Source organism: Brassica oleracea, chromosome C1 (genome assembly GCF_000695525.1).
Source record: "Brassica oleracea var. oleracea cultivar TO1000 chromosome C1, BOL, whole genome shotgun sequence".
Taxonomy (NCBI): domain Eukaryota; kingdom Viridiplantae; phylum Streptophyta; class Magnoliopsida; order Brassicales; family Brassicaceae; genus Brassica; species Brassica oleracea.
In genome coordinates this window covers 39,637,878-39,655,895 of record NC_027748.1, presented here as the reverse complement: position 1 = coordinate 39,655,895, position 18,018 = coordinate 39,637,878, and the positions used below count along the sequence as shown (strand labels likewise).

Genomic DNA, 18,018 nt, shown 5'->3' with positions numbered 1-18,018 from the left:
GACCACCAAGAGAACCTCGAACGGACACGAGATGGGACGAGCTGGAACGGTCGCGTGCCGAGGCGAGACGCGTCTGATCGGGATCGGGTGGTTTGGCGTTTGATCGCGGATGTGCGCCGAGGACGTCGGTCGCGTCTTCTTCTTGAGTTTGCGAGTGGGTTTGATTGGGAACTCAAGCTGGCTGTGGTGTGAACTGGAAACTGAGGTCGTCTAGGATCAAGAATACCTTAGGGCTGGAGCTGATCGGGTGTTTGTAAGCCGGATCGCAAGCAAGAACAATTTGGGGTTTTTCCGGAATTAGGGTTTCCAAAAGACCAAAACGGCGCTGAGTATTGTTTCTGTGAGTGTGGGTGCGTCTGAGATCGGATCGACGAACGGTTTGCACTGATGGATTTGTCTCATCAAGAGCTTCAATTTGATATATGATTCGTCGTCTGGTTCCTCAGGGTTTGAGAGATAGAACGATTTTAAGTTGCGCCTGAATTAGGGTTTATGTGTGACGGATTTTAGGTTAGGTTTTGTCTCAGGGTTTTGGAGTTCTGATAACGTGTTGTAATTAGAGAGTTTAGAGACTGAATATTTCTGTGTCTTATTAATGAACAATAGAGGTTCCTTATATAGGAATTACAAAGTATAGGAAAAATGAAATTATCCAAAACCTAATACAACATGAAATAGAAAAAGATGTAAAACAGATAAAAGGAAAACGTCCTAAGTCTAAGACGGTCTAAACCGACCGTCTCTCTCCTTGGACGACCGCCTCTCTCTCTCCTCCTTTGGCCACGGCTGGACCTTGTCTTGGTCATTGGTTATGAGCCATCCACATAATGATTTATAACAGCTAGGACACTTATTGCTACAAAGACACTTTTTTTTTAAATTGAAGTTGATTTCTAACTAATATAGTTGAATCCTAAAATCAGACTTTCCTAACTAAAAACTTTAACATCCGAAGCCCACTCATTTTTTAAGCTTCTCTTTCTCATCTCTTCTATCTCTCATCTCTTTAATCATCTTCTTTGTCACTTTTTTTCTTCTTTTATTTTTTTCTAAAAGATTTTTTTTCTTCATTTTTACAGAACAAAGGTGACTAAAAATCAGAAATTGTCCTTGATACTCCGAGGTGGGTCATGGTCTCTCCATCGTCGATTCACTGTAGACTTCTCTGATTCCGCGACTAGCGAGCCATGATGAGCTTTTTCTCCGTCGTCAATGTAACTGAGTCACGATCTCAATCCGCGTTCGTATCCCTAACCATGGTGAGTCTTTGGTGACAAGCCGCTACCCTCATCGTCACTTCGCTAGTCGCCGTCAAGCTCTAGTACCAGAGAGAAAATTCAAGCAACAAGCTTTAGTCCTTTAGTTTTTACATTCCAAACCATAGCCAAATCATATAATATGATATACATGGGCAAGAATCGTGATAAAACAAGTTGAAAAATTGCAAGAATCGCAAAAAAGTGATGGAGGCGCATATTAGGGTTTTCAGTCGAAAGAGACTGATGAAGAAGATGAGGGTTACTTTTGTAATTTTCCTTTCATTAAAAACAGCAAAAAACAAATAAACATTATTTACACGGCTCGAACCCGCCACCTTAGACCAAATACAATGGTGATACTCCCACATGAGTCCTTAATCATATTTTAAGCTTTTTTTTCAATAGTTAAGGATTCGGATCTAAAATACTCGTCCAATGGTGATCTCGAAGGAGTCCTTAGGAATAAAATAATATTTAAAAAAAAATAAAATTGAAATTTTATTAATTGCATTATTAAAAAAAAAGATACAATGATTGAATAATATTCCAAAGAGAACTAATTATTAATCTTGATTACCAAATTTATTCCAAATGTTTTCGATCAAATCATTCTTCAATCGATCATGAGTTTACCTATCACGAAGATCATTGCGGTCGGGAAATGTATCATTGAACAATGTAGGAATTTCGTTTAGGACCTCCGAGGTTCTGGAAGATTCTCCTTCTTGAAAATCTGAAATATTAACACGGTTTGTATAACCATCTCGTTCATCTTCAACTATCATATTGTGTAGTATGATACATGCTCTCATAATCTTCCCTATCTTCTCTATGTCCAATGTACGAACCGGGTTTTTCACAATCGCAAACCGAGCTTGCAATACTCCAAATGCCCGCTCGACATCTTTTCGGGCTGCTTCTTGCCATTTAGCAAATAACGCTTGTTTGGGACATTGAGGGAGTGTGATAGATTGGATAAATGTTGACCATTTTGGATATATACCGTCTGTGAGATAGTATGCCAACTTATACATGTGTCCGTTGACCATGTACCTTACCCTCGGAGCTCGACCTTCTAAAATATCGTCAAAAACAGGAGACCGATCGAGGACATTAATATCGTTTAAGGTACCTGGAAGACCGAAGAAAGCGTGCCATATCCAAAGATCTTGTGAAGCTACAGCCTCTAAAACAATCGTCGGTTTTCCGGATCCACGTGTGTATTGTCCTTTCCAAGCGGTTGGGCAGTTTTTCCACTCCCAATGCATACAGTCAATGCTCCCGACCATCCCTGGAAAACCGCGTTGCTCTCCAATATAGAGTAGTCGTTGAAGATCCTCCTTTGTGGGTCGTCGTAGATACTCATCGCCAAATAACTGTATAATTGCGTCAGTGAAATGATGTAAACAAGAGTGTTCTGTGGTGCCAGCAAGTCGGAGATATTCGTCAACCGAGTCAGCCGCTGTACCATAAGCAAGCAGACGAATAGCCGCCGTACACTTTTGTAGTGATGATAGACCCCACCTCCCGGTTGCATCTTTTCTCTGCTGAAAGAATATAAAGTTCTGCTTGAGGGCTCTGACAATACGCAGGAATAAATTCTTTTTCATGCGGAAACGTCTTCTAAATATTTGTGCCGAGTATGTCGGGTCTTCACTGAAGTAGTCATTCCATAACTGATCATCTCCTCCTTCACGGTCTTGTTCAATATAAGCACGATTCGCCTCATCATCGGGTTGGTCCTCCACTATGTCGTTGTAGTAATCTTCAACGATTTCATCAACAAGTTCGTCTATTCTTTCGTCTAGACCATCGGATGAAGATGATGACATTTTAAGAAGTCCTAATATGTTAAATATCAAAATAATTAATTTAGAAATATTAGGAATATTATAAAACTTTAATTTTGAACTTTTTTTTAATAAAATTTATCATATTTGGAATATTATAAAACTTTAATTTTGAACTTTTTTAAAAATTTTTTGTCATATTAGGAATATAATAGAACTTTAATTTTGAACTTTTTTTAAAACTGCAGGGGAGTTTACTAATATATAACATAAGTTTTGATACAAAGAGAAGCTAGACTTGAACTTGAACTTACATATGATCCGAGGAAAACAATGAGAGTAAATTACAAACTCTCTGAAAACATGAACTTGACTCTCAAGAGGAAACAAGTTTCTACTACACCGCAAAGACTACAACTACTACTTATAATACATATGCTAAAGAGAGTGACCCGTGACTCATACAACTACACCCGTGCTTCCTACTCCAACACTCGTGACTTCTACAGCTACACCCTTGATTCCTACTCCATCACCCGTGAATCCTACTCCATCAGATAAAGACCAAATGCACCCGTGACTCCTTCCCACATGCGAGTAACCTGTCAAAACAGAGTGACAAGAGTTAGTAACCTGTCATAACCATTAAAAACAATCAGTAATATGATATATTTACACAAACGATCAAGTACACAAACATTTCTACCTCAAAAGCAAGATTGAAAATAGATCATATCATTTCGGACATTAGTTTGAGCATGAGACTGTTTTCCATATCTGAGAGAGTTTCTTTCTTAGCTAGTAAACGATCAAGAAGCTTTTGTTTAGACAGTTTTTCCTTAATTTCTAAAACCCCTTGTAGCCTCGACAACTCCTCCTCCCTGCCACTCTTCTTCTTCTTGGTACTAGCTTTCGCCGCTTTAACCCCGGGAGGTCTAACTTCTGGTTCGACACCTTGGGCTTCTTCTGTATCCACCTCCACAGCTTGTTTGCGCTTCTCCTTTCCAGCCTCCTTAGCAAGATAGTGGGAGAACCATTTCTGGTCGTATCTCAGCTCCCTCCAGCAGTGATCCATGGTGAACTTGTAGCCGACCGTGTTGAAGAAAATGTCCAAGGCGGTTTTCATCACATCATCATCGTTTTGCCCACTTCTTTGCTCCCTCAGAGCCGCATCGTAGGAGCCACAGAACTTGGATACATCGCCGTTAATCCTAGACCACCTCTGCTTGCAAGGGGTGGTCTCTCTCGGTATTGTCCCAGTGAGGAGAGGACTTGTGTTGTAGTACTCTACTATACGCTTCCAGAAAGAAGTGGACTTCTGCTCGTTGCTCATCACAGGGTCCTTACTGGTGTTAAGCCAAGCACCAATAAGGATTTTATCCTCTGTGGGAGTCCATTTTCTCCTCTCAGAACCTGAGGCATTTGGATTCACAGCAGACTTAGCCCGAACGTCGGTAGGAGAGCTCACAGGAGACTTAGCAGGAACGTCGGGAGCACTCATGACAGGAGACTCATCAGGACCTTGACTACCGAACCAAAAAGGTTCTGGTGAATCAAGGTCAACTGGAATTTGACTAAAGAGAAGTTTACTAAAATTTTTTAGGTTAGCCATTGTTTTAATTGTTTCTCTGTGACACTCTACTAGTGACACAGAGGGCTTAAGTAAGCCTTCTACTCGATTAATAGCAATCAGATCAGAGCAGTTGAGAAGGTGGAAAGCAATTGAGTTCATTAACTACTCGACTAATTAAAAGCACATCAAATCAGACCAGCTCATATGAAACAAGAAAGCAAATCAAACCTAACCAACAATTAATTTTCCTTCCGGTTTCGAAACTAAATTACTACAACTAGTTTTTTTCCAAGCAAATCAAACCTAACCAACCATTAATTTTCCTTTCGGTTTTGAAACTAAATTACTACAACTACTTTCTTTCCAAGCAAATCAAACCTAACCAACCGTTAATTTTCCTTCCAGTTTCGAAACTAAATTACTACAACTACTTTCTTTCCAAGCAAATCAAACCTAACCAACATTTAATAAAATAATTACCTCGTTAAAGAAACACAGCACGTATGCCCCAATCCTTTGAATCCTTTCCAAGTATTCCTGAAAAATAAAGAAGCGTTAATTTTCCTTCCAGTTTCGAAACTAAATTACTACAACTACTTTCTTTCCAAGCAAATCAAACCTAACCAACATTTAATAAAATAATTACCTCGTTAAAGAAACACAGCACGTATGCCCCAATCCTTTGAATCCTTTCCAAGTATTCCTGAAAAATAAAGAAGTAAACAATCAACTTTCACACACTTTCAATATTTGTAATACATATGAGAGATGAAAAAATAAAAGGAAGTAACTCACCTAGCACAATAAGCAACACCAACCCTAACACTAAGCTAAAGACCATTAGCTTAGCTCCTGATTTCTTCTTTGTGAACTCGGAAACTTGCTTCTCAAGACGGAGTAACTTCTGCTCACGTTGATTCGCTTCACCCTTAACCCCATTAAGCTCCCTCTGAAACTCTCTCAGCTCCTCCTCCACCGCCATGTCCCACCATTTCTAGACGTGGCAGTCTCTATCATCGGCATTGGGGAACGTTATGTAACGTCGGTATGGATCTTTTGGAGTTTGGGAGTATCCGTGAACTGGCTCTGAACCACAGTAGCATGTCCTCGGGATGCCATCATCACCCTCTGGTGATGGTTTCCGGTCAATGGCTTCTGCATTCCACCGAGTAATCTCAGCTTCAGCCGCGTACATCTCACCTTCGGCTTCAAGGAGGGAGGTTAAGTCTGGAGAGTGTGAGGATGAAGAAGGCTGGTTGTAACTGTATCGTCCCATTATCGTTTATTTGCAACCAAAACAAGTAAACACTTAGTTAAGGACCAATAAAATCAACAGCAAAGAACGAGTAAGAACAATTTAAAAGCACAATAATCAAAAGCACATGAACGAGAAGGTAGCAAACCAACGACAAGGAACAAATACAATATCAAAAACAGTTAAGAAACGGCAATCGATTGAAACCCGATACGGTTTCAATCCATATAAGACACAGAGAGGAGATCTGAGACCGATACAAACCAAAAACATTTCGAAACCCTATCTAAACCCCCAAAGAATCCTGAAATCGATTTATCCCCAAATATTTTTGAAACCCTAATTTGCAAATTTTCTCAAATCGGTCGAAATCCGAGAACCAAACCCTTAATACAGAACAAACAAGATGGAGAGTGATCTCTAATCGATAAATCTACGAGTTAAAGCTTCGATTTACCTTACACGAGCCGAGGAAGAGAGATCGAGCAAAATCGTCTCGAAATCGCCTTTCTCTCGAGAAGAAATTTTTTTTTTCGGTTTGGCTCGAGATTGATTTTTTTTTCGACCCTACACAAACCAAAGACAAAATCGTCCCACTCACCACGTGACACATTGCTAAGGATTGAATCCTTAAGTCCGCTGCGACGGACCAATCCTTCGTCGATTTATCGCTAATAATAGTATTTAATTACAATTATGCTTAAGGATTTGTCTTATGGACCGGGTGAAATCCGGCGTTGGACATGGTCTTATGTGATTTATTTAGGCACAAACCACCGGACTACCATGTAAACGTGTATACAGTGTACAAAACATAATTTCTATAATATGTACACCATTTTTCATCTTTTGTATTATTGATATTTTTGTGCTGTGATTTTATACATCTCTATGTAATGCATATAATCATGTTATACATTCTAAACCATATCTATAAAATTGTATTTTTGGTGATACGACACCAACTCTCAAAACACAGCTCACTAATTAGTATCTACATAATTTTGCAAATGTGTATTTCAAGTGTGTCTAGCAAATGTATTAACTTTATTCACATGTACATTACGCCACACAAAAATATACTTAAACTATCCAAATGTGCATCTCTACACAGAAATATGTACATGTACACACAAACATGTACACATGTATGCATGTACACATTAACATGTATGGCCAATAGTACATTTTGATTATTATACTATATAATTACTATTAAAATTATAAAAATAATGTATTACAATTTTTATGATACAATTTGACGGTTTTATTGATATTTTATACATGTACATATGTACACAATCACATGTATGACTAATTGTAACTTTTGATCACATGATTTTATTGGATTTTAGCATTTTATTTTAGTTTATTTTGAGCTACTTTTTCTATAAGACCCTACAATTATTCTTTCCAAACTTTTTTTTTTGAAGTTTCTATTCAAAATTCAAACATTAATCTCAGTTTTTTGTTAACTCATTTTGACTAGATCGACAACCAAACTTATACTTTTCATTTTCTTAAATATTATGTTTTGGTAAATAGGTGTACATATGAATCATTATACAAATTAATTGGTGTACATGAAAATTGTTGTACATGTGGATAGTGAAAATTTTGTGTATATAGTGTCATACACATATAAATAGATGTACATACACACAAGTGTACACATGGATATTATAAATATGAATATTATTACAACAATGTACATCAACATGTATATTACAGGCCAAGCGTGTATATACATATATAAAATACTAACGTTGGGCAGGAAGTCTAAAGATCTTCTCTAGCCCAAATGGTTATTGCCTCCCTAGTCTTCTTGTAGTTACTCAGGTTCAATCCTCAACCCGCACGTTTTTTGGGTTTTTCTTTTCTTTTTATTTTATTTTAGTGAGGGGGATAATAGTAATTGTACCAAGTCATATTCCTCCTAACCTAATCTCTGTAACAACGACGCCTCCACTTGTTTCAAGATAACAACGACACCTCCACTTGTTTCAAGATTTTTCACCCATTTACACACGATTTCATCATTTTATAACTCGATCCTACCATATTTTCTACAGATCCTAATAAAAAACACATGTTTTAAACATAAAGCGAAACAATTACAGAAAAGAATTCGAGAAATCCGAGTTTATCTCTGATTAGGGTCATTTCGCGGAGTGATGCGGAGGTAATTTTTCGATACGAATGCAGCAGAAACAAGGACATCCTGTGGTGGAAGATCTCGCCGTGGGAGCTGGACGCAACTCGATGCTGGAGCTTGACGAAGCTGTAGTTCGTGGAGGAGACAAGACGCAGAAGAGACTTGGAGCTGAAAATGACTTACGGTGAATGGAAAAGAAAGAGAAGGAAAAAATTAAAAATATTTTTAAATAAAATAATTAAAACACAAAAGGAAAAAAAAATAAAAGAAACTAGAATCTTTTTGTAGTTACATTTCGTGAGGGAAAAAGAAGTAAAAGTTAATCAAAAATACCTTAGGAGCAATAAGTGATTTGTGATGTAATAAAAATTCACAAAGTGACCCTGAGTGAAAATAACTTTTAAAATATTATTGGTCACGGAGCAAACAATATTTATTAAAGAAATACGAGTAAGCAAATATAATCAATTGTGATCCCAAATGAAGGAAACAGGTTGAATCAAAGTTTAAGGAATTGAATCAATCATGAGGTCAGTCGCTTCCTCGAAAGCAACATAGTCCCACTCATATTTGAAATGAGCTGCCCTAGCTTATCACCATTTCCTTGCAAAAATCTTCTTTTAAAATTAGTAATTAAGATTTTATACTAACATGTTGTCATTTCATTCTAATTTTAATGGCATTATTAAACGATTACCTTTTTATTATAATTAAGTTCTTGTCATTTCAGTTACGTAGTTGTGTTTTCCCTTTAAACGATGCTTAATGATTATTGCGAGACTTTCCTATAGTCATGAAGAAAATATCGGTTTCACATTTAGATAGATATCATAAATGTTCATTGGAGAAATGTAACAAATAAAAATTTTTTGTGGGAACCGAAATTCGCACCGTTGATTTGCGTTTAAATTAGGAAAGTAGGAGAATCATAATTTCCCAGAGGTCTCGGATATCTACTAATACCACACGTCAAGCAATCAGAACACGAAACGAAAACAGTAATAAAATAAGAAATCGAAAAAGAGAGCAAGATAGTTCTTATTCTGAATCTGCGTTTGAGCGTTTACAACCAGGTAAGTGTCTGGACTACGAGAGCTGTCGGCGAGATTCCTAGTTCTAAAACTCTAAGACGGCAAAAACCTAATTGAGTCGCAGCTCGAATAACAAAAACGAAAAATTGCCTAAAATCGCTCTAAGTGCTAAGCTTGCTGTGAAAAAGTCCTCCTCCATGCCTCTCGCCTAGGCTCCTTATATACTGGCTCCAAGGTCGGTTTACGCTTTTCCCCTTCTGCCCTTAAGCCGCCATAGCATAAAAATGGAGATATTCCATTTTTTCCGATCTTACATTAACATAAGCATCAACGTATATAGTGATGTTATATTTATTACGTATTTTTTAATTATTATAGTCACAATCACCCATCCATATACATATCTTTAGTTTCTGTGAACACATATACGATGGAACTTTGATTACAGTTGGGTTGATGGAAACTGTGTTGGGGTCAAAAACGGTTGCAACGAAGTTAACGTCAAAATCCCCGAAGAAGAAAACGTAGAAACCTTCTTCGACAAACACTTTTTCGAAATAGATTCTTCTTTACGAAAAGCTTTGCGGAAGAAACGCGAGTCATCGGACAAGAGCTCGAAGAGGCTCGCTACGCAGCAACCGAACACATGATGCGCCTGGTTGCTGCGTAGCGACCCTCTTCGAGCTCTTGTCCGATGACTCGCGTTTCTTCCGCAAAGCTTTTCGTAAAGAAGAATCTATTTCGAAAAAGTATTTGTCGAAGAAGATTTCTACGCTTTCTTCTTCGGGGATTTTGACGTTAACTTCGTTGCAACCGTTTTTGACCCCAACACAGTTTCCATCAACCCAACTGTAATCAAAGTTCCATCGTATATGTGTTCACAGAAACTAAAGATATGTATATGGATGGGTGATTGTGACTATAATAATTAAAAAATACGTAATAAATATAACATCACTATATACGTTGATGCTTATGTTAATGTTAATACACCGACAGAACTTTTAGAATTTATGGTTACCTTGACTAGTTGGATCAGTCGAATCCAGTTTAGTGTATACCATATAAAAAAACGTATTGTTTGACAATAAATAGAACAAAACAAAAGAAACATACAGTTAATGATTGACTGTGAATTGGTGCTTTTATATAACTAGCATGTGATGCTGCAGGTGAAGCAACATGGGACCAGTGGCGGACCCAGCAGGTGTCGCTGGGTAGGATCGTACCCACTATCTGTGAGTTCATTAGTGCCTTTTCTTACCACTGAGCCACAGTTTATTAATAAAAACCAACTCATAAAATTTATAGTATTTTTGTGGTGTCAGTTGACCCCACATCCTTTCAAGTGGGTCCGCTCCTGCATAGGACATCATATAAATTGACGAAATTTCAAAGAGCGTTATCACCCTTCCTCAGATGGTCACTCAACTAATAATTAGTTTAAATTAAACTAGGAAGATTATGGATACACATTATCATTGAGAATCCATAGATGTGGGACAGTTAAATTTTCACATGCAGTTCACTTGAAACGTATAAAGCATATATAAACATGTGCTGGAAAAAGGTCATAACCTTGATGTGTGTAATAAATATGCGCGAATGATATTGCTTCAAATGCAAATAAAGTGACTGACATATTGTTGTTCAAAAAAAAACGAGATGACATATTGCATTTTATTTGCATTTTTCTTTTGACTATATGTACGTAAGAGCATGATTATTGAAAGGTTCTTAAAGTGAAATTTTTAATGGAATATAAGAACTCGTCTCTTAATTTTTAACTAAAAAAGCTAAGAACCGGCTCTTAAATAAAAGTTTTAAGAATCGGTTATTAACTTTTTTTAGTTAAAAGTTAAGAGACGGATTCTTATATTCCGTTAAGAACCACACCCTAAGAACTCCCCATTAATCATGCTCTAATATTGGTTTTTACAGCAAGCTCACTGCTACTAGGTTTTGAATGTTACAAACCGCTTTGTATCGCAGTTAACAGTAACAAAAATCTTTACATATACCATATATCTATACATTTTTATAATTGTGAAAACCGCACTACAGTTGAACTGCTTGTCCCGCACCGCTCAACTTGCAGTTACCATTCGAAGCCCTAGTGTTCCAAGAGGAAGAGTTAATATTGGGTTTTACAACTAGCTAACTGATTTATATATTTTGTTCGAAGACAAATTAATATTTTTCAATAGTACTAGACTATGCTTTTTGGCACTATCTCATACTAAGAAAATACGGAAAATATATTATTTTATTTAAATGATACAAATAGAGCTAAAAAGTAACCGAAACTTACTATAATTTTTTTAACATTTAGATAACTTATAAAATTATAAAGGAGAGCTACATCATTCGACATGTAAGAGATTTGGGATAGATTGCAAGAATCTGATTGCAATGGTAGCGGATCCATGAGCTTGACCAAACTTCTCAACTAAGGTGGAGGTTATCCAAATTCTTCAGATGTGTTTTCCAGAATTTAAGATCAGCTACATCCCAAGGACGCAAAATAGAATTGCTGATACGCTAGATAAGAATGTCCGTTTTTTATAGATCTCTTTGCTTTTGCTTTATTGGCTATTCTATTCTGGTCTGGTTACCTAGACCACCTCAAATTTGAGTAATGGAATAGCCGTTTGTTGCCAAAAAAAATTATAAAGGATTTTCAATGTTAAAATCCCTTGACTAAGTTTGTTTTGGATAAAAATCTAAGTATTTAACGAAAAAACTCTCAAACTAACTTTATTTAATGAATTAAATCTTCGCCGGTCGTAATTATCATTACTACCGGTAAATCTTTAGTTTAGGTGTTTCTACATTAAGTAAACATAGTTGAGAGGTTTTACCATTAAAAATTGAAAAAATCCAAAATATAATAACATTATCTGAAAATTAGTAACTTTAATTTTCAAAATTAGCATTTTGAAAAATTTCTGTAAATATATGAGTTTGATTTGTTTTAAAATCAACATTATATATGTATAAATTAGAAATGTAAGAACCCAGAAAATATAACAAAAATTATCTAAAGATTTACCTGTAATATAAATTATCTAAAAGTTAAAAATGTAAAAAACAAGAAAATATAAGAAAAGTTATATCTTATCTAATAAAAATGTAATAATAAATCTTTAGATAATTTTTATTATATTTTCTGGGTTTTTAAATTTTTAATTTATACATACATAATGTTGATGTTAAAAACAAATCAAATCATATTTTTACAGAAAGTTTTAAAAATACTAATTTTGAAAATTTAAGTTACTAATTTTTAAATAATGTTATAAAATTTTGTATTTTTTATTTTTAATGGTAAAACATCTCAATTATGTTTACTTAATGTAGAAAACCTTAAACTAAATATTTATCGGTAGTAATGGTAATTAACACCGGTGACAGTTTAATTCATTAAATAAATTTAGTTTACAAGTTTACTTGTTAATACTCACAAAATAAATTTAGTAAGGGTTTTTACATGAAAAATCCAATTATAAATTATGGATGATTTTGTTTTGTTCTATGTTGCCTATCTTAATCAAAGGAGTATAGACTACACCTATACTTTTTTTTCCAAAAAAATCCTTACTATATCGCATTGACGCATTCACCCTTTTGGTACCATCAAATCCCTATTTTTTCTTCTTTGCTCAATCGGTAAAAAAAAAAAATCACACCATATTCATATCCAAACCGAACCAATTTCCATATATATATCTTCACAAGAATGTCTAACCGGTTATTAAACCGGCGAAAAATTATGAAATTTGCAACAAACAAATCTTCAAAAAGAGAAAGAAATACATATATAGCTCTGTACATTATCAACAAAGACGAACTATTACTTCGTAATACTTCGTATCTGAACAAAAATCGCTAACTACCAAAGATTCGTCTAAAAAATCGTCTCGTCGCCGATTAGATCTTGAAGGTCACTTGGCACAGTTGATCCAAGACGAAGAGACTCAATGACGCGCTCGAAGACAAGAACGTGGCATGGGATTTGTAGAACTCCTTTTTGCTCGTAACCATACTCCTGAGCAGACCGGTTTAACAAACCGATGAAAACCGGGTGGTTAAGTAGCTCCGCGCTCACGACGAACCTCTCCATCTCCTCTCCTACGTAGACCGGTACGTAACCTTGGGGAACACATGATGTATGCTTCTTTGAGCGGCGAGCCATCGAAGACCGGAGGAAAGATTCGGGACGGCGGCTCGGTCGTTGTGAATCGGACCGGAGGAGGTTGTAATGAGCGGAGTCGGCGACGCGGGAGAGACGGCGGATCAGATACTTCATCTTGGAGCTTTGGTTTGAGAGATAGAGAGAGAGAGGGGAAGTGTTTTGTAGAGTGATGAGACTTGTTGAGAATGAATGAATGAGAAGCTTTTGTCGAAAGTGAGAGAAGGTTTCCGGTTTTAAATAGAGGCGAGGGTAGTTTTGGGAATTTGGCTTAAAGTAAAGTAGGTACGGGAAGGGGAGTACTTGCCAGGTACACTTGACTCGTTAATTTCGAGGACTTTTTAAAAAGAATATATAAATAACACACCCACTTTATTAAAACAAAAAAAATCTTTGATTATAAAAATAAAGGATTTGGCTTATTTGAACTTATTTCTTGATATTATTGTTTTGTATATATTAGGACTGGGCAAAAAACCCAGATCCGAAGAACCGAACCGAACCCGATTTGAAAAAGTAGTATTGAATCCGAACCAAAATTGATTAAATATCTGAATGAGTTCAAAATTTTGGTATTTAAAGAACCGAAACCGAATTCGATCCGAACCGAAATATTTCAGGTATCCGAATATATCCGAACTAGATTTATATACTTATATATATTAATTACTTTTAGATTTAATGTATATTGAAAACATTCAAAATATATAAGATACTTTTAAGTTGTCCAAAATATTTAAAAATATATATAAATAGTAAAGATTATATGTCTAAAATAGCTAAAGTATACTTAAAACACCAACAATACTTAAAATATCTAATGATTCTCTATTCAAATATTCAAACCAAACTAACTTATATGTTAATTTTATGTATTTTGACATATGTTATTCAAATTTATATGTAATATATTATTTTGTTTATAGGTTTTGAGAAATTTAAAATATATAATAAATTTTATAAATTTAGAAATAAATTAAATGGGTTATTCGAACCCGAACCGAACCCGCAAATATCCGAACCGAATCCGAACCGAACCCGAACCGAAATTTAGAAATACCTGAATGGGGCTGAAATCTTTGACCTCGAAAACCTGAAACCCGAATAGACCTGAACCAAACCCGAATGGGTACCCGAACTCCCACCCCTAATATATATAACTTTTTGGATTTTAAATAAGATATACGACTAACTTTAAGTTAATACAACAATTCAAATCCTAAAAAATTGGGAAAATATTTTATATAGCTATTATATATATAACGATTTATGTATGTCTTCATGGCTGTGATTCTGTATTGTTGTGAGATTTTTTCATTTAAATTTCAATAAAAATCGTGCATTATCGTAAACTGGGGATATCAAAATAATACAGAATTAATATGATACCGTTATGTATTCTAAATAGTTGGTATAGGCCTTTTTCCACACACAAAAAGAAGAAATATATTTAGGTCCTTTATTAATATGAGTACGACCGGACATTTTATCCGTTAAATTTGATTCAATTCGTTATTTGTTTCGATTCGATTCAAAAATTCTGGATATCCGTAAACCTACGAAGCAAAACAAATACTAAAAATCAATATCCTTTAAAATCGAAGCAAGTCACAAATATTAAAATTTTGGAAAGCGGATATCCGATCCGATCCGGTAATATATAAATACATGTATATCTTGATTATATTTAAAGTTTTAAATGTATAAAATTATATAATTGTTATTCTAACATATGATTTGACAAATTCTATTCACATTATTACTTATATAAAAATATTACATAAAAGGAATGAATAAATTTATGACAATTATAATTTTTTCTTAAGTTTTGTCTTATTATAATTGTTAACTAAGTTTAAAAAATTTATAAAATATGTAGATTCGCTATTTATTTTAATTTTTATCTTATATATCATACAAAAAATATTTTACAAAACAAATTTGTATCAAAATTTTAAGATTATTTGCATTAATCAAAACATATGAGATATCCATAAGTATTCGTAAATGTCCGCAAGTATCTATTTATTTTCTGGATATCCATTTTTCTGAATATCCGTATTTTTCCGAAGCAAAGCAAATCGAAAAATTAAATATTCGTGGCATACGAAGCAAATCACAAATACATTCAATAAAACCCGGATATCCAATCCGTGTGGAGGCTTAAATATGAGCAACTCACTGAACCAACTTTTACTTGATGATTGATGATGATAAGAATCTTATTAAAAAGATGGTATTATGTATATTGTCATTCTTTTGATCTATTACTATTCGTTTCTAAAGTTGTCGTAAAATACATTGTATATTGTCATTATCATAGCAGTATAGCGTCATTCATATAATCAATTATATCGTCACGTATCAACATTTTTTAGTAGTATGATGAAACTAAGGTGTATAACAAATTATTATGAATGGAACATTTAGAACACAAAATGTGAGGAAAAAGGGTTTATTTCGACGCGAACTTTTCCCGACGTGTCTATTCCTTTCTAAACTTTGTAATAGTGCATATTTCATACTGAACTAATCAAAAAAAAATCAAATATACTACATGAACTTTAATGCATCGTGCATTTTCATTCTCGAACTTTTAGTAGTGCATATTCTATACCGAATTAAGCAAAAATTCAAAAATACTACATGAACTCTTAAAATCGTACTTCTATATATATTGACCGTCAAAGGTGTTAGTCATCTGTTAATTTATCAAAACAACGTCATTTTGGATAACATATATAAACCAAAATAACTTTCTTGTATAAATTGTGTAAACATTAACTTATATATATTTTTTAGTTTAATCAAATAAATGTTATCAAATTTTTATTGTTTTAGTTTTATCAAATAAATCTATAATTACTCATGTTTTTAAATTTACCTTTAAAATTATTATTTTATAAGTTTAAATTATTTATTATTAATTCAAATATTTACTTTATGCTTGACCATCAGTGTGAGAGTTTGAATCTCCCAAAAAATAAATTTTAACTTTACAGAATTTATCCAAGATAACGTGTTTTGATAAATTAATGGATGACTAACACTTTTGACGGTCAATATATATAAGCACGATTTTGAGAGTTTATTGAATATTTTGAATTTTTAATTTTACAAAATTCATCCAAAATAATGTCGTTTTGATAAATTAATGGATGACTAACACATTTGACGATCAATATATATAGAAGCACGATTTTAAGAGTTCATGTAGTATTTTTGAATTTTTGTTTAGTTCGGTAAGAAATATGCACTACTAAAAGTTTGATAATGAAAAGACACTATGCATTAATGTTCGTGTAGTATATTTAAATTTTTGTTTAGTTCAGTATGAAATACGCACTACTACAAAATTTGGGAATGAATAAACACGACGGGTAAAGTTCATGTTGAAATAGGCCATTTTTCCCAAAATGTGATGACCCCCTTTACAATGCATAAAGGCTTCTAGAATTTGGACCAAGTGACGTATGAACCATTGTGTAATATTATGAGTTATTTGAAAGTCAGATTATACAAATAAGTCTACATATACTCACCCCCCAACGACTTAAACGACTGCATTATTCATTTTGTTTTCTTTTGATCATATTCAGACCCTCACGTAACGATCATTGAAATTAAAACAAAATCTATCTACTTGAAAGTTTCCTAATGTACTACTTATTTTCTCAAAATATAACTTATCATCCACTGTAGTCTAATATTTTCAGATGATAACTAATGGAAAACTAACAAACTACGTTTTCATTGTGTAAACACAATATATGTCACTCTCACAATATGAACACAAGCCATTCACGGATATAATTTTTTTTTTTTGATAAACCTTATCGGCGATCCGGTCGGTCCCGTGAAGAACACACTTAGTGCTACAAAGTGGACTAGCTCGAAAGTGTACCATACTGCCTGACCCGAGTTTGGAATACCTTCTGACTAATGCCAGGGAGTGGACCAATCATCTGTTATGATCCACCATGTAAACCACTTAGGCTAAAACCCAAGTCCAAATTGGCCAAGTATTGATAATTTAGTTCTCAGGAGGAGGAGGAATCGAACTCAGGATTTATGTGGATACACCCCAAGCCTTACGTTCAGGAACATAATTGTGATAACTAATGCAGAGAGTACATACAATACAATAACGTCTTGATTGATCCAAACTGTAGAGAAGTGAGTCACATTGTATTTTACAATAGACGACACGATAAATTTTGATAATAGATCTATATACATATACCTTATAATACTCTCGACGAAGCATGCGTCTATGCAATTTACTCAGACCTATATAATTATTGACAAAATTAACTATAGTTTTATGATGGGACTCGCATAATTGATATATGCCAGATCTAATATGAATGCTAATTTATGAATTTCACATATATTGTTATATATCATGAAGTGGATGGTCCATAACCTAAACCATACGAGTTCAAGACTAGAGTCCATTGGGGGTTTACATCCAGCCACATGGAAGACCCATACAACCTTAGTCTTTATGAGTTTGACCTTGTCATTATCACTACAAGAAAACATCGGTATTCTGACGGACATTCCGACGGAAAATAAAATCCTCGGAATATCCCGAGGAATTTCCGAGGATATTCCGAGGAAACACAAAATTTGGTTTCCTCGGAATATACCGAAGAAATTCCGAGGAAATATCAATCCGTCTGAATATTCTTATGGAATACCGAGGAAAAATATATTCCTCGGAAAAAACCGATGAATTCTGAGGATATATTATAGCCGTT

The 18,018-nt window shown here is 34.5% G+C and overlaps 3 protein-coding genes and 1 pseudogene across 3 annotated transcripts in view; all 4 read right to left on the bottom strand.

Annotated features, from left to right (window-relative positions):
- LOC106339998 overlaps positions 1-3,091 on the bottom strand; it is a 4,537-nt gene extending 1,446 nt beyond the window's left edge. Inside the window, exons 1-2 of the mRNA XM_013778863.1 lie at positions 2,530-3,091; positions 2,108-2,391 (exon numbers count right to left, since the gene is read on the bottom strand). Of these exons, the coding sequence (XP_013634317.1) occupies positions 2,108-2,391; positions 2,530-3,091 (846 nt within the window). The remainder of the gene's footprint in view (positions 1-2,107; positions 2,392-2,529) is intronic.
- A 417-nt stretch (positions 3,092-3,508) lies between these two features.
- Positions 3,509-4,661, bottom strand: LOC106339992 (glutathione S-transferase T3-like). The gene is made up of 2 exons (XM_013778852.1): positions 3,815-4,661; positions 3,509-3,651 (listed from the first exon to the last, which is right to left on the bottom strand). Exons 1-2 carry the CDS (start codon positions 4,659-4,661, stop codon positions 3,509-3,511), a joined length of 990 nt encoding a protein of 329 aa, XP_013634306.1.
- A 546-nt stretch (positions 4,662-5,207) lies between these two features.
- LOC106301413 lies at positions 5,208-6,597 on the bottom strand (annotated as a pseudogene).
- A 6,158-nt stretch (positions 6,598-12,755) lies between these two features.
- On the bottom strand, positions 12,756-13,448 carry LOC106297411 (auxin-responsive protein SAUR72). Its single transcript, XM_013733653.1, has one exon. It carries the CDS (start codon positions 13,370-13,372, stop codon positions 12,971-12,973), a length of 402 nt encoding a protein of 133 aa, XP_013589107.1. The 5' UTR covers positions 13,373-13,448; the 3' UTR covers positions 12,756-12,970.
- Between the last annotated feature and the right edge of the window lie 4,570 nt (positions 13,449-18,018).

What these genes read in the sequence shown, in the direction of transcription:
- LOC106297411 (XM_013733653.1), bottom strand. Translation starts at nt 13,372, where the DNA reads ATGAAGTATCTGATCCGCCGTCTCTCCCGCGTCGCCGACTCCGCTCAT.
- LOC106339992 (XM_013778852.1), bottom strand. Translation starts at nt 4,661, where the DNA reads ATGGCTAACCTAAAAAATTTTAGTAAACTTCTCTTTAGTCAAATTCCA. An exon ending in TCTCTCAGATATGGAAAACA is followed by an intron (nt 3,652 to 3,814) that starts GTCTCATGCTCA and finishes CTGTTTTGACAG; the next exon opens with GTTACTCGCATGTGGGAAGG.